At 40.4% G+C, this 20,863-nt stretch overlaps 1 protein-coding gene across 9 annotated transcripts in view; it reads right to left on the reverse strand.

Moving 5' to 3' along the window:
• LOC138753762 (phosphofurin acidic cluster sorting protein 2-like) overlaps positions 1 to 20,863 on the reverse strand; it is a 301,705-nt gene that overhangs the window by 91,910 nt on the left and 188,932 nt on the right. For 8 of the 9 annotated variants that reach the window (XM_069917135.1, XM_069917136.1, XM_069917134.1 and 5 more), the window contains 4 exons: positions 14,363 to 14,452; positions 6,243 to 6,368; positions 4,873 to 5,035; positions 3,086 to 3,159 (listed from right to left, as the gene is read on the reverse strand). In XM_069917135.1, the coding sequence (XP_069773236.1) occupies positions 3,086 to 3,159; positions 4,873 to 5,035; positions 6,243 to 6,368; positions 14,363 to 14,452 (453 nt within the window). Of the gene's footprint in view, positions 1 to 3,085; positions 3,160 to 4,872; positions 5,036 to 6,242; positions 6,369 to 14,362; positions 14,453 to 15,631; positions 15,714 to 20,863 lie in introns of those variants that run through there. The other variant, XM_069917140.1, reaches the window with a different exon arrangement.

Consider the following 20,863-nt stretch of genomic DNA (forward strand, 5'->3'; position numbering starts at 1 on the left):
ACCTCACAGCCACAGGACTAGTTTGAATAGGCTGATGCCCAATTCCAGGTCTGGTAAATTGTCTTGGATGCCACAAAGTACTACTACATGGTCGGTTCACTTGACCAGGAAACAGCAGGACTCATCATCACCAGCCACCAGTTGTGGATAGGTATGAAACAACCAAGGCACTCCTGATCCATACTTTTGGCCTCTCCCACCATCATCGCGTGGCAATAGTTGCTCCACATGAACGGCCTAGGTGACCGCACGCCTTCAGCCTTAATAACAAGATGCTGGCATAAGCAGACGGCTATAAGCCATGTTTACTGTTGGAAAAAGTCTTTCTTGAGCAGATGCCAGAAGATATCCACCTCCTCATTGCTGACGATGATTTCAATGACCCACGCAAAGTAGCAGCCCACACAGATATCCTGTGACACACCAAGCAGCATGGTGGGGCCTCCATCAACCAAGTTGCTGGGAGCAACCCCAGTTTGGACTGTTGGTGATTTTACGACCAAAAGTGGGGTTCAGAAGCCCACCATTGCCACCCACCCTGTTATTTTTCGGGAAATGCCAGGGCTGGCTGTTCCTAATGGTTACAGCGGCTGGCCACCATGATAGCCTCCTTTACTTCTGGGCATAAGTTCCTCGAAGACACGGGCAGAAGTTAACGTCTTGCCTGCCTCGAGCCACGATATCCGCACTGGGAAGTCAGTATCGGTGCTCATCACTGCCAACAACAGCAGTTTTCGCATATACAACACGCAAACCACCCCATTAGAGATTGGTTCCAGCCGTTTCACTTGGTCGTTTACACTGGCAGCAATGTCGCAGCCTTTATTTGGTGCAGATTTCGGGTGCACTGCCTCATAGTGGACATCAAAGAACAGTGCCTAGTGAATGCCATATTCCAGACCTTCTTGCTTGGTGAAGCAAGTTACCAGCCCCACACCTAGAGTCTGTGACTTTGTCAGGCAATGAATTTGCTAGAGTACCAGCGGAGTTCCTGACCATTATAACACCACAGTTCTCCACAGAAGTCCCTAAGCATGGTGTACAGCACCACATTCCCACTCAAGGACCACAGCTACACGCCTGGGCATGCAGTCTTCTATCTGTCAAACTCCACCTCGCCAAGGAGGAATTGAGGAAAATGGAGATGGGGATCGTCCAGTGCTCCACTGCACATGGTGCCCAAGTCGGCTGGAGGGCATGCGGCGACTACAGAAGGCTCAATGATGCAACCACAGCTAACCGCTATCCAGTTCCCCACATTCAGGACTTTACAGCCAACTTGCATGGGTCATGCACCTTCTCCAAGGTCAACCTGGTCTGCAGGAATCACCAGAGTGCCATCCATCCCAGTGATGTCTCCAAGACGGCCCTCATGATCCCATTCGGCCTATTTGACTTCCTGCCTTTCAGACACAAGAACGTGGCACAGATGTTCCAGCAGCTCATGGACTCGGTGGGGTGTGGCTTTGATTTCGTCTTCATCCCCTTGGATGATATCCTGATCGCCAGCCACTTGCACCAAGAGCATTTGACGCACCTGCAACAACTCTGCCGTGGCCTGAGTGAATATGGTCTGGACATCAAGCCCACAAAGTGCCAGTTCGGTTTGTCAGTTAATGATTTCCTTGGGCACCGCATCGACCATCATGGAGCAGTTCCCTTGCTGGTGAAAGTATCTGGTATTCAAAAGTAACTTACCTAAAGCATCACGTTTTGAGGAAGGACAACAGAAAAAGAAAATATTTAATACCAAGGCTGAGCCAGGACTGCGGTTACAAGATGTGCTTGGTCAGGAACTAGGCAGGTTAAGGCACAGTTCTAAGCCAGATGTGCTTGGTCCTGAACTAAACAGAATAAGGCATGGTGGTGCCAGATCTCAAACCCCAATGATGGCCCCATTGGACAGAGATATGAACCTACTGCCATCTTTCAAAACAGAATACCACCAACTCCCAGCAGGTAATAGATAGCTGGGTGAACAAAGTAACGCACGCCCAGGCATGACAAGATCAGATGAAATGAAATACAGTGGAGATATGTTAACACAGTTAACAATCCTGCCGATCTGGCTTCCTGAAGTTTGAAAGCCAAGTCTTTTCTGAAGAAGGAAATGTGGGTGTCAGGGCCTACAGCCTCAAAGTCCTGATAAATTAAAAGAAATGTTACCAGAAGACCCCGAAATCAAAAGTAGGACTTCAAATGCTGAACAAATCGATTCAGTTACCTGCTTCATCCATTACTTCTCATTCTGGAATTATTTGAAAACAGCAAACAGTGAAAGATATTCTGTTGCAGGAGTGACAGAGATGGCTTAAAATCAGGCACAATTTCACGGCTGGGGATGTTGTGATTATCACAGACCAATCAGCGCCTCGAAATTCCTGGTTGATGGGGAAGATCATTGATACCATCCAGGACAAAAGAGGACTTGTACATCAAGTTCAGATTATGACTAAAATTGGCTTTCTGAACAGATCAATTACCAAAATCTGTCTTTTACAAGAAGCAGAAAGTTTTGATAATTGGCTTTCACTCTCTTTTCAATATTTAACATATATACTACTATGTTTGATTCTTTCTTTGTTATGGTAATTATTATTTATTTTAGATATAATAATTAGAAGCCTGTATTGTAGGGGTTAAAAATGCAGATGCTGCAAGAAGTCTGTGAAGACACTCTTTGAGTGCCTCCATAGAAACACATTCTTAGCCAAAGTCTCCATCTCTGTGCTTAAAGATGAAGTTCAGCTTTGATTTTCTTTTGTTCTGCGAAGATGGTGGGCCTTGGAATAGACCGGAAACATTTATTGACCGTTTTAAGTTATATTTTTAAGCATCATTTAATCGTATAGCAAAGTTGTAATAAGGTAATAACCCATATAAGGATTAATAATCCTTGGAAAACTCAATTCATCTTTGGTAGAGTTTTTTTGAACGAGTCATAGACAATGACATTCCAGTCTCTCCAGGCAACTATAAAGCAACCTGAGGATTTTTCGAAACAAACAGGAAAGTGGATACGCCTGTTGGGGACACAAACAGGGACATGCACAGAAATATTTGGGGTCATATCTCTGTAACGTACTTGTCCTTGGACTGCATCATCACTGGCTTCCTGTTCAGAAGAAAAGCTTTCATACTCTTCTTCTGAGTAGTTATCTGTGAAGCAAAAGGAATTTCAAATAGTAAATACATACTTAGTCACACATTGCTAGAGGCAGATCAGAATAGTAAATCAAGCTCTTCATGAATCTCTCTGGTTTAAGTTAAGATGAAATTGCTGCGGTTATAAACAGCATTAAAAATAAAATCGAGGATTTAATTAAATATAAATCATGATGAGGGAACATGGTTTTCAGGCCGACACATCCACATACATTTTTAAAATAACATAACCCAATTCTATTAAATTGCTTGTGGGTAAATGACTCAGTAAAAGTACTAAGCTCTTTAATTATTAAGAAAAGTGGTTCTGGATAATTTCTCCTGAAGAAAGGCTCAGGCCAGAAATGTTTACTGCCTTTTTATGGATGCTGTGTTGACTTGCTGAGTTTCTCCAACACTTTTTTGTGGAGCACTAGATCTAAGCACCAGCAGTTTTTTGTTTGTTGTTTACCTGCCTTGATAATTTATGACAGGATATATAGTAATCGTGGCATACCTGGGTGCAACAGATTATTTTAAGCATGATTTACAAAGTTCATTTTCTCCAAGGTTTATACTATACATCTCTAGATCTGTTCCAGATTAATTAAAGAAATTAACTTCCATAATTAGAAAACAACTCCAATATTCTTCAATTGACAGAAGGAACTCTAAGTGAACAGCAATTCCCATGAACTCAAATTTGTGTTGAGTTATATTTTAGGTATTGCCTTATTCCTAATTAACTGTTCAATTAATAGGTACAGTTGAGTTTCACAAATTGAACAGAAAACAGCAAATATAAATCAACGTGATCAGCATTTTGAGAAAGGAACTGATCACCATGGGGAAAAAAAAGAGTAACAGAATCTTTTAAATGGAAGGACATTCACTAAATAAGAACAGAAAAGTAAAAACTAGATTACAAAATAAGACAAAATATTTTTCCTATTATACAGTGCATTGGCATTGAAACATTAAATAAACTCAAAGTACCTTTCCAAATTAAGACAGTGCATTCTAGATAGCCAATTATTAATACATGGCTCACTTCAATACACTGGTCAACAAGGTTTTATTTTTGAATATATTTTTAGTTGCTGCACATGAAAATAAGCTTAAAATTTACCTTTCACCTATCGTTTTTTAGATATAACACTTTTTTTGATTTAAGACTACTTCAAGCATACAAAACGATGAAGTTCAACATATTATTGAAAATTAATTTTCTGTATTTGCAGTTGGACTTCTGCCCTGCTGATCTTGGTGCAGTCAATGACGAACATGATGAAAGGTTTTACCAGCACTCTGCAACCAGGGAAAAGCACATATGGAGTCCATCAATGCTGGCCAACTATTGTTGGACACTGACACAAAAAGCATCAGATATCGAGTACAAATGAAAGTCTGGGGAAAGCATTTTTAGGTCAGTTGAACTAACGCAACATGTCAGCATCATTATGCGATTAAACATGCTCAATTCAATAAAAGTTCTTTTTTGTTCTCCAACTTCCTACGTGATACAGCAAATCTGAAATTAGCTTTGTGTTCAGCTTGAAGTTGTCTATCAAAATACCCAATTTTTTTAAATGAAGTAAACCTTTTAAAAAATTTATTATCCAGTGATATTGGTACCAATTACTGGGATGAATGGAACTTCTTTCTCAATATTTCTCAAATTAAAATTTGCATGTTCTTATAAAATAATTGTGATGAATCCTATCCCACCTGTTGATTTTATTTTTTGACCAGGTTGCATTGCACTGTCCTCATGGTCAATTGGCTGGCTGGACAATGCAAAGATCCAGATTTCAGCCACTTTTATTGCAGCCTGCTTCAAGTTACTAAGCAGAGTGAGGACTTGGCCACCTTCTGTTGGATGCTGCATTACCTGTGTTATAGAAAAAGACATTATTACTTGCAAATGTTGTTTCTAATCCATTCTTATTGTCAGTTGACCAGAATTCCAGAAAACCCCCCCACACTTCATATGCAACTTAATAATTAACATCTCATTTAATTATTATTTATGCAGATCCTGCCTGACCAACCGAATTTTCTATTTTTTTTTGTTAATTTCAGTTATCTAATTATCTACAATTTTATTTTACTTTTCATTAACTATCTTATCCATGGTACTTTGTGGATCCATTGGGAGCATTTTCACCTTTATCTAAGAATATGGGTGCATACTGTCAATTTAAGTACAAAAGTTGTACTGAGACTTCAAGTAGTTACTTTTGAGTATTGTACTCATTATAAAATATCTGTTAAAACCAAACTCTTTTAATTTTTTTTTTAAGTGGACAGAATGGATTCCAAGTCTCAATCAAAATGAAGACCAGGGGAGCTCCCCTCATATATTGGTCAATATCAATCCTTCAAATAATCTAACCAGAACAGATTAACTTGACTTTATTACATCGTTACTTGCAGGAGCTTGCTACATATAGCTACGTTTCCAATCTAACAAAACTATTTACATTTCAAAAAACTCAAAATCTTTGAACCTCCATGGTTCTGTGTGTGTGGAGATTGCATGCCCTCCCTCCAGTTGCTCTGGTTTTCCCCCCAATCCCAAAGACGTGCAGATCAGTCCGTTAATTGACGCTGTGATTGCTCCATGGTGTGTGAATGAGTGGTAGAATCTGGGAGGAAATTGATGAGAATGTGGAGAGAATAAAATGGAATTAATGTCGGATTAGAGTAAATGGGTGCTTGGTGATTGGCATAGGCTCATTAAGGACTTCTACCACCCTCCACACATCTTCTAGCTACTCCCGTCAGAACAACCAGGTTGAGAAACAGCTTCTTCTCATGAATGACTAATGAATTGCTCGTATAATCCCTTCGAGACTCAACTATTTATTTACCAATAACTATTAATATTTGTCCAGTTGTACTTATGCAACTGAATGAAAATAATAAACTTGAATTTGAATTCAGTGAGAGCCGAATATTGTCCTTCTGCATTGTTTCCCTCTGTGACCATGATTCTGAATTTTTCCAACAAATGGCATTATAAAGTCAGAATTACTCCCAATGTCACAGGCTGGGACAGGGCCTGTCTGTCAGCCGATTCTTTATCCTAGACTCACCTCAGCCATGTTAATGGAACCAACAGCCAGAGTCTTGTATCCCAGGATGGTCCGGTTCTTGTACCTCTTCCGCCTCTGGAGCATGATTTGCAGTTTATTGCCCTCCCTTTTGAGAAAATGTGGGTACTGTTGGGGGGGGGATGGGGAGAAATTAGTACATTAAAAAACAAAGTGGCTCCAATGCTGCCTGCTGGTTTGTTGCAACAGAGGAATTCCCAAGCCGAAGAGAACTGGGCAGCTAAACTCCGAGGGTGGGGGGGGAGAACAGTAGCTTCAGTACCTTCAACAGGTTTGAGGTAATGGGCAGGATCTGCATTGTCTGTCAACAGATGCTGGCAGTCCCCAGCATTATCCCATTGTCAAGATATGACCCTAAGCCTCACTGCTCAGTCTCATCACTCACACTGCTCAATGAACAAAAGCTCCCACAGGCAAGAATTTGCTGGGGACTTCTAAGTGAGGGCAGTCACTCATCCAAGGTTGCTGGTACCCAGCAGAAGGCAGGGAAATATTTCACACCAGATTGTCAAGATACCAGTACACAGCCCCAAAAAAGATGTGTTATTTACAATACAGGATGTCAAATACATGTGAAGGTTTGAACTGGAGTAGAAAAGAACATTATAACCAATCTGTGTTCAGCATGCAGCACCATGCAAAGAAGTGGTCTACAGGCATTGACCAGTGGCCACTTACTGCTTTTCTTTTCTGGGTTGTCGACATGTTGTAATGGTAGCAACTTGTCTCCTGAAATCGAGAGGGACAACACAAGATACAGGAAAGGTTGGGCGAGAAAAGGAGCAGGCTCGAAGGGTCGAATGACCTACTCCTGCTCCTATCTTCTATGTTTCTATGTTTTTTCTATGTTTCTAGAAGATGGAAGGTTGCCACAAATTTCCCTGGACACAGGTGTGAAGCAGACACATGAGAGGTAACTTGGCAGACTTCTGCTGAGGGGAAAAGGTGAATTAAGAAAAAATGTATGACTTCAAATAGAGGAAAAGGAAGACTGGCATCATTCTGTGATGTGAGGTTAGAATAAATTTCTGGTAGGCAAGTAAATGCAAAGACATTGGATTTATTTTAGATGCAGTCACAAAATTTCACAAATTTTAAAATTATTGATAGGGCTTCAACCTGAAAGATTAACTCTGTTCCTCTTTCCACAGACATTGCATTACCTGCTCAGTGTTCCCTGCATTTTCTGTTTACTTAAAAATGAAGTTTGACCCTATTAAATCATATAGACTGTGATCTCCTGAAAAGTTGGACATGTCAGAGAGGAATTTTCCCCTATGACCCTCAACTTATTTTCTGTTGTTTTTGCTCTTCTAGGAAATTACATAACTACAGGGTGACACAGGACACTTTTCAGTCATCATAAATACAGGATATAAAAAAAAATCTGGCAGCATCTGTCATGATGAAGGACCCGAGTCACTTGAGTACTTTACAATTTTGCATTTCCGTCAACCAATTTTCAAACATAGATAAGAGGTAGGTCTGAATGGCTAGTTAGCCTTTACCTTCCTTTTATTTTACTATGTTTATACAAAATTAAATTAATTGCCCACAAAAAGAAATCAACTTTACTGCTTCACTGATGAGCCAAACAGATTTTAAGACATAAAATTAGCCACTGGTTCAATCAATCTGAAATGAAAAAATTATACCATGATCTATTATTGATGCTGGGATATTAATAAACAATTTTAGAGCAATTTTTAAAATTAATTTTGACATACAGTATTGTGATGGATATTATATTGGTTATGGAAACATCCATAAATAGCTAATAGAAAGCAAAGGGGTAAAGAATTAGAGAATAAATATACAATACTCTGAAAATGCTATCTTTGGTAGATCAAGTTTAAGAAAACATTCAAAGACATTTTGGGTCTTATCAATTTACATTAATTACAATTATGTGTGTACATGGGCAGTGCGGCTCGTGGACCGAAAAGGCCTCCTTATTGTGCTACATCTCTAAAAGTAAATTTAAAATTAAGCATCAGCCAAAAACGCCTCAAGGCAAATATCAAGTCATAGACTAAATACCAATACCATTGTTGTCAATTTTGACCATGCTCAATACCAACAATATACCAGTAAGAGTTAGAATTTTTTGCTACCATGAGAATTGATATGTCACAGCATTAAAATGGCATCTTAAGAAGAATAATTTTGACCCTTAGGTTAAATACAAATGTAAAACTGGTTTCATGTTAACCCTGATGCATTACATTCATCTCTTGGGTGTCTCTTTTCATCCCTTTGCAAGATTCTTGCTCCCTTCTTAGTTTCCTGCCCTTTCCATAGCACAACTCCATCATTCATTCATTATCTACTTTACATGCACACATTTGCCATGATCTGCAACCTTTTTGCCATTCCACCTATTTGCCTTCTCTCATCACTAGCAATTAACCAAAATGGAAAATCTTATTGGCCAAAGAATTTAACCCCAGAACGATAGACCTCAGCAAATAAATTATTAGATCTGTGTTTGCTTAACAACAGTTGTTTGTTTAAAACGTGAGAGGGAACAGAGTTGAGATACACAAGGGTGATGTTACAAATGGAAAGGCACAAAAGGAGAATTCAAGGAAAGTCATGGGGAAATTTAAGTTGCTAAAACTAGGAAAGGGGTTGATTGAATTGAGTGAATTTGTGGATTGTAAAGTGTGATATTCAGTGTGGCATTTTCACCAATTTAAATTGGACAAGAAAATAAACAGACCACAGGCATTGAGATTAAGGAACAGGCACTGAATCTTATAAGATAAATAAATATTCAAAGGAGAGAAAGATATGAAGCCACATGCAGTCAAGTAGTGGAATTTTTCTGCAACACAAACATCACAGGCTGAGGCATAATTCTACACTCGGCCTGTGATATTTCCCTTCCATTCACACCACATCCAGTTATTAAAAGGTGAAATTGAGAGGGTTTAAAATCTACATCATCAACAAGCAGAGTAAGTGGTTCAAGTTGAAAAACCTTGTGAGAGCAAATATAGAGCTGCAGAGAATGACAACATGAAATTAAAATTCCTCCAAAAAGTGACAGAATATCTCTGCAGAACATGAGGGACCGTGAAGCATTTGCAGCCATGTAAACTGTAATTTACAAAGAACATGCTGGACAGCTGAAGGTGACAATATTTGGCCCGGCTGGCCTTATGAAAGTGCTATTCAATTAGTCCCATTCCCCTTGCTTCTTTTCCATTACTTGGAATGTTCACATTTCTTGTATTTATCCAATTCCCATTTGAATCCGCTACCACTACCGTTTCAGGTCACAACTTGGAACATCAGACCTGAAAGCAAACTTTATTCCTCTCTCAACAGATGCTGCCTGACCAGCTGAATATTTTCAATATTTTCTGTTTTACTTCAGATTTCCAGCATCTGCAGTATATTGATTTTGGGCTCTTTCTTTTCACACTATGACCTCCAGCCTCCTTTCATTTTGTGCTGTTAATTTAAATTCATGTCCTTCTTCTGACTAATCCACACAACAGTGCAAACTATTTATCCTTGTCTACTCCAGCGAAATGCATCAATTTTCAATTTCTCTGGTATGACTTATCATGTTGTTAATGCCAGCAAGAACTAGGCTGATTGTCTTTGATTTAAAAAAAATACAAAGTAAACCTTAAAATGAAAGAAAAAGAGAGTATTTGAAATTTAATTATAATTATGGGTGTATTTAGGCAGCGCAGGTTCGTGGCCCAGGAGGCCCTGCTACTGTGCAGAGTCATAAGACCATAAGTCATCGGAGAAAAAATAGGCTATTGAGCCCATCGAGTCTGCCCCTCCCTTTAATCATGAACTGATCCATTTTCCCACTCAGCTTCACTGCCTTGCCTTCTACCCACAACCTTTGATGCCCTGGCTAATCAAGACCAATCAATCTGTGCCTTAAATACACCCAATGACCTGGCCTCCACAACTGCTTGTGGCCACAAATTCCAAAGAATTTACCACTCTATGGCGAAAGAAACTCCACTCCATCTTTGTTCTAAACAAATCCCCTTCAATCCTGAAGTTGTGGCCTCTTGTCCTAGACTCTCCCACCAAGGAAAACAACCTTTCTGCATCTACTCTGTCCACGCCTTTCAACATTCAAAATGTTTCAATGAGATCCCCATCATTCTCCTCAATTCCAACAAGCCAAGAGCTGTCATACACTCCTCGTATGATAACCCTTTCATTCCCAAAATCATCCTTGTGAACTTCCTCTGAACCCTCTCTAATGTCAGCACATCCTTTCTTAAATGAGAAGCCCAAAATGCTCAAAGTACTCCAAATGAGGTCACGCCAGTGCCTTAGCATCACATCCCTGTTCTTATCTTCTATCCCTCTTGAAATAAATACCAACATTACCTTTGCCTTCTTCACCACCACCACAACCTGTAAGTTTACCTTCAGGCTATCCTGCACGAAGACTCCCAGGTCTCTCTGCATCTGGGTCTTTTCAATTTTCTCCCCCTTTAGAAAATAGTCTGCCCGTTTATTTTTTTATACCAAAGTGCATGACCCTACACTTTCTGACATTGTATTTCGTTTCCCGCTTCTCTGCCCACTCTAATCTGTCCAAGTCCTTCTGCAACCACCCTGTATCATCAACACTACCTACCTTTGTATCATGTGCAAATTTGGCCACAAAGCCATTCATTCCATCATCTAAATAATTAATTTTCAACACAAAGGCCTTTTGAAAATCCTTTATCTAGCCCTCTTGTCACTTACAGAAACCATGCTGGCTTTAGCCTATCTTATCACGAGCCTCCAAGTACTCCATAACCTCATCCTTAACAATAAACTCCAGTATCTTCCCAATCACTGTCATCAGTCTAACCGGACAATCATTTCCTTTCTGCTGCCTCTCGCCCTTCTTGAATAGTAGGGTGTCGTTTGCAATTTTTCCAAATCTCCACGACCATACCAAAATCTAATGATCCCTGAAAGATCATTACCAATGACTCCAGAATCTCTACCACTATTTCTTTCAGAGCCCAAGGGTACAATCCATCTAGTCTGCGAGACTTATCCGTCCTTAGACCATTCAACTTTCTGAGCACCTTCTCCCTTGTAATAGCAACTGCACTCATTTCTCTTCCCTGGCACACTGCTAATGTCTTCCATGGTGAAGATTGGTGTAAAATATCCATTTCATTCCTCTGCCATCTTCTTGCTTCCCATTATTATTTCTCTGGCATCATTTTCTAGTGGTCCTATATCTACTCTCTCCTCTCTTTCACTCTTTCTATACTTGAAGAAGCTTTTTGTATCCTCTTTAACATTATTTATTAGCCTGCTTTCATACTTCATCTTTTCCCTCCTTATGAATACTTTAGTTTCCTTCTGCAAGTTTTTAAAAACTTCCCAGTCCTTGATCTTCCACTAATTATAACTTCGTGTCTGTCCTCTCTTTTGCTTTTACGTTGGCTTTGACTTCCCTTGTCAGTCACAGTTGTGTTATTTTTCCATTTGAAAATTTCCCCTTTTTTGGTATGTATTTATCCTGTACCTTCCTCATTTCTAGCAGAAACTTCATCCATTGCTGCTCTGCTGTCTATCAGCACCCCATCCCAATCTACTCTGGCCAGTTTCTCTTTCATGCCACTGTAATTCCCTTTACTCCACTGAAATACCCATATATAACCATATAACCATTTATAGAGCGGAAACAGTCCATGTTGGCCTTTCAAGTCCACACCAGTTCACTAGAACAGCTCCACTAGCTCAAACCTCCCGCTCTCTGCCAATAACAAGTTAGGTTCACACCACTGTATGGTACCGAAAAAGGGTCTTTCAGCCCACCTCATCCCATCTGAACTATTTGTCTGAATGAGACCCATATCCCTCTATGTCTATCCTAAGTCCCTGTCCAAATGCCCTTCAAAGATTGTTGTATCTGCCTCCACCACTATATTGGTAGCTTGTTCCAGATAACTATCACGCTCTATATGTAAACTTAGTTTGTTAAACCTCGAATTGAACTCATTTATACAGTGAAACACCATTATAACTCGATTGTTCGGGTGCATAAAATCTCATCGTATTAAAAGCAGGGTTTCACTGTACTTGCATTTTGCCAGACATCCCTGCTGCTGCTGGGAGCCCAATATCCCTATTCCTGTCAGAAGTCCGACATCTCTGCTCTTGCTGGGAGCTGACGTCCCCGCTCCTGCCAGGAGCCCGACGTCCAAGTCCAATGATTCATCGCATTATATCCAAATTCGTGTTAAATCGGGGCACATAAAATCAAGATTTCACTGTATTGTGATCTCCTAATTGTTCCTTTACTCTAAGCCAGTGGTTCTTAACCTTTCTCTTTCCACTCACATACCACTTTAAGTAATCCCTATGCCATCAGAGCTCTGTGATTAGTAAGGGATTGCTTAAGGTGGTATGTGGGTGGAAAGAAAAAGTTTGAAAACCACTGTTTTAATCGTACCTAATTGAATCGTTAAGTTCACAGTTTCATAACTCCAAAGGAAATGGGCCGATGACAATTTTTCTCAAGCTAAATATTTTTAGTAAGAGTTGGGTCTAGAGCAGTGATTCTCAACCTTCCTTTCCCATTCACATACCACCTTAAGCAATCCCTTACTAATCACAGAGCTCTGATGGCATAGGGATTACTTAAAGTGGTATGTGAGTGGAAAAAAGGTTGAGAATCACTGCTCTAAGCTCTCAAATCATTACTAGTGTATTACACAACAACCAATCCAGAACAGCCAATCCCCTACTGGGCTCATCAACAAGCTGCTCTAAAAAGCCATCTCTAAATTAAATTAAAAATTAAAATTAAACAACAGCAATGAAAACGCAATAAATTCCAGAAGACAAATATCAAGTCATAGACTAAATACCATTGTCAATTTTGACCTTTCTCAATAACAATTCTGTTATAATTATTTGCTGTGCATATGAATTGACATATTATAGCATAAAAACAGCATCTTAAGTATAATTGTTGATCCTCAGGTTTAAAAAAAATGTAAAACTAGCCCATGTTATCCTTGATGCATTACATTCACTTTTCAGTCCTCTGAAAGGCATATAAATAGTATAAGGCTAGAACAGAGGAGAGAAGCTCCTTGAGAACAAATATTGGAACTTGCACATGGATGTTGAGGAGGCACTGAAGGTATTAAATGAGTAAAAGAGATGCAAGTGACTGCAAATGCTGAATCTGGAGCAAAAACAAATTGCTGGACAAACTCAGAGGATCAAACAGCACCCATGGAAGCAAATGAATGGTTCATGTTTTGAATCGAGATTCTGCATCAGGGAAGAGAGCCAGTATATAGAAGAAAGAGGGAAAGGTGAGACAAGAGGCTGATAGCTGGAACCAGATGATGGGCATGATGAAATTAAATTGGGGAATGGATAGGAAAGAAGAAAAAAGGGAGACCCAGGCATATCAAGATGTGGGCGAGAAGCAGAGGGAAACAAGTTGGAGAGGCTCTCAGACCCAGGTTGAAGGAATGCAAAAGGTAAACAAAGGGAGTAATGTTTTGGTGGATGGTGGGAGTGGGAAAGGAACACTGGAGTGGGTTTTCTGAAATTGGAAATTCATGGAGCTGTAAGGCTACCAAAGGAGAAGATGGGCTGCCATTCATATAGCTTGCATTCCAGTTTGCACTGTGGCAAAGAAGGGAGAGGAAAGACAAGTCAGTAAGAGAATGAGAAGGAGTAGGGGGAGATGAATGCACTTGCAACCGGAACTCAGGATGACCGCTGCAGAGAAACAGCTATCCAGTCTACACATGGTCTCATCACTGTGTGGAGGCTGCATCACAAGCACCAAATTCAATAGACCATGTTGGAGGAGGTGCACGTGAATCTCTGCATCACCTAATTTTTTTATACTATATTAGTAACCTGCCCACATCTTCATATTTTTGTAAACATAAAATATACAACCATGCAGTCAGACAAGATATTTATGAGTAGTTGAGCCAGAGTGAATTTATAGCCTTCATGTTGCTGATATGGGAAGTCAATTTATATCATCAAGAAACAGCAGTATCAAACTGACATTTCACACATTGTCCAGTAAAATTTTACCAGAAATTAAAACCAAAAACTAATTAATCAGATACCTGTAGTGAGAAGGTTAGTGCGAGGTCAGTCTCCACTAGACCACAAGGAGGCAGTATAATCTCATGCGATCTTAAGATTCTTTTTGAACCCTGTGTGCAAGATAATGCATATTAAAATTAGCAATTTAATAAAACACTTTTTTAACACCATAAATTCTTGAACCAATTTTTTTTTAATCCAAAGATACTTCCATCACCTATTTATATTTCATATTCAAATTCACAGTACATTTTAAAAACACAATTCCTTTCAAAGTGTACCAAGCTATATTTACGGTAAAGCTGTTGTAACCGGACAGCAAATCCTCAATGTCAGTCCTCTTGGGTGGGGGCTTGAGATTGAAATTGACCTCAATATGAGCACAGCAAAACACCTGCATTCTACCACCTCCTCTCCCTCAACCCTCAGAATGGACATGATAGTAGGTCAAGGATGGTACTGATCCAAAGCAAGTGGACAAAACTGAAAGATATCTGGAGCAAGAGCCAAATGGAATTGGGATCTGAAGCAAGAACCATGACAGTCACATTGTCAGAGAGGTGTACTACACAGATACAGCCCTTCAGACCAACTTAACACTGTCAACCAACGCCCATCCAAGCTCATTCTATTTGCCCTCTTTAAATCTTTTCTGTTAATTTGCATGTCCATGTGTCTGTTAGATGTCCTAACAGTACCTAACTCTACAAATTCTTCTGGTATCTAATTCCATGTATCCACCTTCATCTGTGTGGAAAAGATGCCCCTCAGGTCCCTTTTAAATCTTTCCTCTCTCACCTTAAATTTATGTCCTCTACTTTTAGACTCTCCTATTCTTGGGAAAAGACTGTGATGACTCACTTTATGTATACCCCCTCAAGATTTATCTATGATATATCGATAAGGTCGTCCCTCAGCCTCCTCTGGAAACAGAAATCCTAGTCAATCAAGCCTTCTCCTGATAACTCGTCTTCCAGTCCCAGTTACATCCTCGTGCATCTTTATTGTATTCTTTCCAATTTAACAGCATCCTTCTTGTAGCTATGTGACCAGAACTGCATGCAGTATTCCAAATGTCTTAATTCCCAACATTTTGTACAACTCTCACATTACATCCCATCCTTGTACTCTGTGCTCTGGCCAAGGAAGGCAGGCATTTGTGGCCCTTTCAGGGAATGATGTACCTCCAGCCTTTGGCCAGCCTGTTCTACAACACTGCTCAGGGTCCTTCCATTTACGTGCAAGTCCTGCCCTTATTTGACATTCAAAAGGCAGCACCTCGCTATTACCTGTTTTAAACTTCATCTGCCATCCCTCAACACACTGACTCAATTTATAAAGATCTTGGTATTATCCTCATTGTCCACTGTACCACTAATTTTAATGTCATCAGTATATTTACCAACCATGCCACCTACATTTACATCCAGGTCATAATTAAAAATGACAAACAATAGTGGACCAGCAAACCAGTCATCACAAGCTTCCAGTCTGAAAACTACCCTCCACCATTCTCTCCTACTGCCAAGCAAATTTTCTATCAATTTCAATAGTTCACCCTGGATCCCAACTGAATGAATATAACAAAGAGAAACAGGAGTTCAGCATGCTTGCTCAACCATTCAATAAGATCACAGGTATCACATTCTACTATTAACCTATTGGTTCCCTTAACTAAAAGTCCAAATTCAATATAATCAGTGGCTTTGCTTCATCATTCACTTTGTAAATCCCATAAGATTTTTTTTTGTTTAAATGAGATCACCTCAAAAAAGACGAGAAGCATGGTAATTTTAATGTCAAGAACTGAGAGATCATGGGATCCATGTCCATAGGACAATCAAAGCTACTGCACTGATTGACAGTAGAGTTGGCAATCATTAACCATGGGATCGAGTTCAAGAGCTTTGAGGTAATGTGGCAGCTATACAAGACCTTAGTTAGTCCCCACTTTGTTTCAGGTCTGCTCACCTCACATCAGGAAGGACGAGGATGTTAAAGAGAGGGTGCAGGGGAGATTGCAAAGTATGCTGCCTGGATTGGAGAGCAGATGAGTGAACTTGTTTTTTTTTCCTCCTTGGAGCTACAAAGATTGAAGGGTAACCTGATAGAGGTGTACAAGGTGTGCAATCTCACTGTTCTATGATTTATATTTCAGATTTGTTGTCAGAGTACAAACATGACATCACATACAACCCGAGATTATTTTTCCTGTGGGTGAGGTAGAATTACCTAATGATAGTGCAAAAAAGCCCGACTCAGCATACACTTGTAAACAAATAAAGAAATGTAAACAAACTGACTGTGTAATACAGAGATAGATTTAAAAAGATCAATGAAGTGCAAAAGTAAGAGTCCTTATACAAGTCCCTGATTAAGTTTGTTGTTGAGGAGTCTGATGGTGGAGGGGGAGCAGCTGTTCCTGAACCTCGTGGCGAGTTTTGTTGCACCTATACATCTTTCCCAATGGTAGCAGCAAAAACAATCCTTGATGATTGCTACTGCTCTCAATGGCAGCATTCCCAATGGTGGGGTGGGTTTTACTTGTCATGTTCTGGGCGGTGTCCACTAGCTTTTAGAGGGCTTTACATTCAGAGGTATTGGTGTCCCCATACCAGCCGATCAACACACTTTCCATCACACATCTATAGAAATTTGCCAAGGTTTCCGGTGTCATACCAAACTTCCACAAACACCTGAGAAAGTAGATGCAATGATGTGCTTTCTTCACGATGCCAATAGTGTGTTGGATAGTGACTCCCAAGAACTTAAATTCTCCACCTCTGACCCCCACCCCCCCCCAACCACCACCAACCCAATGATCACTGGATTGTATACCTCTGTTTTTTCTCTTACTGAAGTCAACAATCAGCTCCTTAATTTTGGTGACATTTGAGTGTGAAGTTGTTGCTGGTGCACCATTCAGTCAAGTTTTCAATCTCCATCCTGTATGCTGACTGATCACCCCTTTAACTACCTATCATCGGTGAATTTGTAGATGGTGCTGTTGTCGTACCAAACCACACAGTCATGGCTTTATAGCATGTAGAGTAGGGGGTTAAGAGTGCAGCCCTGTGGTGTTCCTGTGCTGATGAGAGATTGTGGAGGAGATGTTCTTAGCAATCTTCACTGATTGTGGTCCGGACGTAAGAAAATCCAGGATCCAATTGCACAAATGTCAAATATGTACTCTGGCAAAAATTTGAACTTGAATGATAAGATGAGAGGCATTGGTTGTGTGGATAGCCAGAGGCTTTTTCCCCCCAAGGTTGAAATGGTTAACAGGAGGGGGCATCATTTTAAGGTGTTTGGGAGTAAGCACAGGAGGTATGTGAGAAGGAGGCTTTTCACACAGAGAGTGGTGGGTGCATGGAATGTGCTGCAGAAAATGATGGTGGAGGCAGGTACAATAGGATCTTTCAAGAGACTATGTGTTGTGTACAAGACTGCTATGTGTAATAACAACAATCGGTTACTGCCCTAAATTTATATTCTCTACATTGCATGTTAATAGATATAACAAACTTCTGTACAATGGACTACATCATGTGTGGAGACACAAGGCAAACAATTAACTACAACTCCTTCAAATTGCAGTTACCTACTTTGAAATAAATGTTTTTACACAGCACAATAGAAAATCAGTGCAGTTGTCACTGGGCATACTTTTTGAGCTGCTTTAAAAGAGAAACAAAGTCACTGGTTAGTCCTCACTTTTTGCCAATGTTTCCTGGTCATAGACACCTTGAATTCAGCAGAAAATCAACTCAGGAAAGCCAACATTTGACAATTTGCAGTTTTGGAATATTTTGAATAATTTCCGATGATTGGAAATCATAAACTGGCAATGTGGAATTTCCCAATCGTCCTTCTGGATGTGCAGCCACATAACACAAGTGGAAAATTCCACCACTTGTTTCCCTGTGGAGGCTATTCATGCCAGTATCTAAACATGTGTTCATCTTCAGCATTTTAAAGGCACAATTCTCAGAGGCATCTGGGCCTAAATCTGGATCAGTGATGATGAACAGCTGAAGAGACTGAAGTGAGTGGGGAAAAGGACTCAAGTGCCAGACAGAAAAAGATCTTGTTATGCCTGTAACACTGAGGATTTATATTAAGAGTTGTGCCACACCTCAGCAAGAATTATTCTGACATGCCCATTTTCACACTTATCAGGCAAAGTCCCAGTTTCCTCTATTACGAATCAGTAGCACGCTGAGCTGTTCCAATCGAGATGCAAGACTCGCATCGATGTAATAAAATGGAAAACTGGTCATTGACTCCTGCACCACAAAACCAGGATAAAGTTCAATCTGGATTATTATTTACTCTCAATCGGTAAAATGATGGAAAGCATCATCTATCAAATGGTGCGACTGAACAATAACATGCACACAAGTTTCCAGGGCCACTGCTGTTGATTAATTTGTGACTGTAAACTTTAATGTTTCAGCACGTTTGTGGCTTTAAAAAAAAATGGACATGTATGAGAGAAGATGGATGACAGGGGTCCAAAGAACTAATGGAATTATCTTCTAGGAACTAGCATGGACCCTATGGGGTGAATGGCCTTCTTCTGTATTGTTATGATGATGACAAGATGAAGCAGTCATGCCCGCATATTTCAAGTCTCCATGAACATTCACACGAGTGCTAATAAAGTAGCAAGAAACAGAGGTGTGGTTTTATGAACAAAGTATATGGTTTACTTTTTTGGTGAGGTCAACAAAGGTGATGTAGAGTCCTTTGTTTTGTTCTCTGCACTTTTCTTGGAGCTGTCTGAGGGCAAAGACCATGTCAGTAGTTCCTCTGTTTGTGTGAAAGCCGCACTGTGATTCTGGGAGGACATTCTCGGCGACACTAGGTATTATTCTATTTAGGAGAATCCTAGCGAAGATTTTGCCTGCAATGGAGAGCAGCGTGATTCCCCTGTAGTTTGAGCAGTCTGATTTCTCGCCTTTGTTTTTGTACAGGGTGATGATGATGATGGCATCAGGAAGGTCCTGAGGCAGCTTTCCTTGGTCCCAGCATTTCATCGGATGCAAGGATCGACAACGAGATAGACAACAGACTCGTCAAGGCAAATAGCGCCTTTGGAAGACTACACAAAAGAGTCTGGAAAAACAACCAACTGAAAAACCTCACAAAGATTAGCATATACAGAGCCGTTGTCATACCCACACTCATGTTCGGCTCCGAATCATGGGTCCTCTACCGGCATCACCTACGGCTCCTAGAACGCTTCAATCAGCGTTGTCTCCACTCCATCCTCAACATTCATTGGAGCGACTTCATCCCTAACATCGAAGTACTCGAGATGGCAGAGGCCGACAGCATCGAATCCACGCTGCTGAAGATCCAACTGCGCTGGGTAGGTCACGTCTCCAGAATGGAGGACCATCGCCTTCCCAAGATCCTGTTATATGGCGAGCTCTCCACTGGCCACCGTGACAGAGGTGCACCAAAGAAGAGGTACAAGGACTGCCTAAAGAAATCTCTTGGTGCCTGCCACATTGACCACCGCCAGTGGGCTGATATCGCCTCAAACCGTGCATCTTGGCGCCTCACAGTTCGGCGGGCAGCAACCTCCTTTGAAGAAGACCGCAGAGCCCACCTCACTGACAAAAGACAAAGGAGGAAAAACCCAACACCCAACCAACCAATTTTCCCTTGCAACCGTGTCTGCCTGTCCCGCATTGGACCTGTCAGTCACAAACGAGCCTGCAGCTGACGTGGACATTACCCCTCCATAAATCTTTGTCCGCGAAGCCAAGCCAAAGAAGAATATGGTTTACTATAAAGATGAGAAAATTTCTGAAAAATGGGAATGGAAATGATAAGGCATTTAATTAGTAGGATCATTAATCGGGTCATCTGCAGGCCAAGAGGCCATGGGGTACGCTGTCTATTCAGTGCTAAATGTGGACACAGACCACAGTTATCAGCACTTGTTCACGGGACTTTCTCAATACTCCACTGGAGTAACAGGTTAGATTCTCTGACATGCGACTTAAACCATAATGTCCTGACTCAGCTGAGCAATGCCAACTGAGTTATCTGGCATTGTGTACTAGGGTGGCCATGGTCATCGGTTACCATATAATTACTATATATATATATGTATATTTATGTATGGCCATATCCTCCTTTGGAATGGCCACCTTACTGTATACACAGCATACCTCATGGACCCTTGTGAAGATGACTATTATTTATTGTTAATTATATATAATTAAACTATTAATTACCCTACTAATATAGTCCCTTATCAATTTAAATTCTTTATTCACTTTATCGCACCATGGATTGTTTCTTGCACTGCATTGCCAATGCCAGCACTTTGACTGTTGACCCCACAGTCTGGGTAACAATGACACTGAACCCACTGGACATCATCACCATCAGTCTCTAGTTTTAAAATTATACATAGTGCCAATCACATTTCCTCTTCCCACATTTGTGTTATTAAAAGCTGACCTGGCCTTGTTGAAAATAACCCAAAAATTCCTCACTTTTCC

This window comes from Narcine bancroftii, chromosome 2, assembly GCF_036971445.1.
Source record: "Narcine bancroftii isolate sNarBan1 chromosome 2, sNarBan1.hap1, whole genome shotgun sequence".
NCBI classification, from domain to species: Eukaryota; Metazoa; Chordata; class Chondrichthyes; order Torpediniformes; family Narcinidae; genus Narcine; species Narcine bancroftii.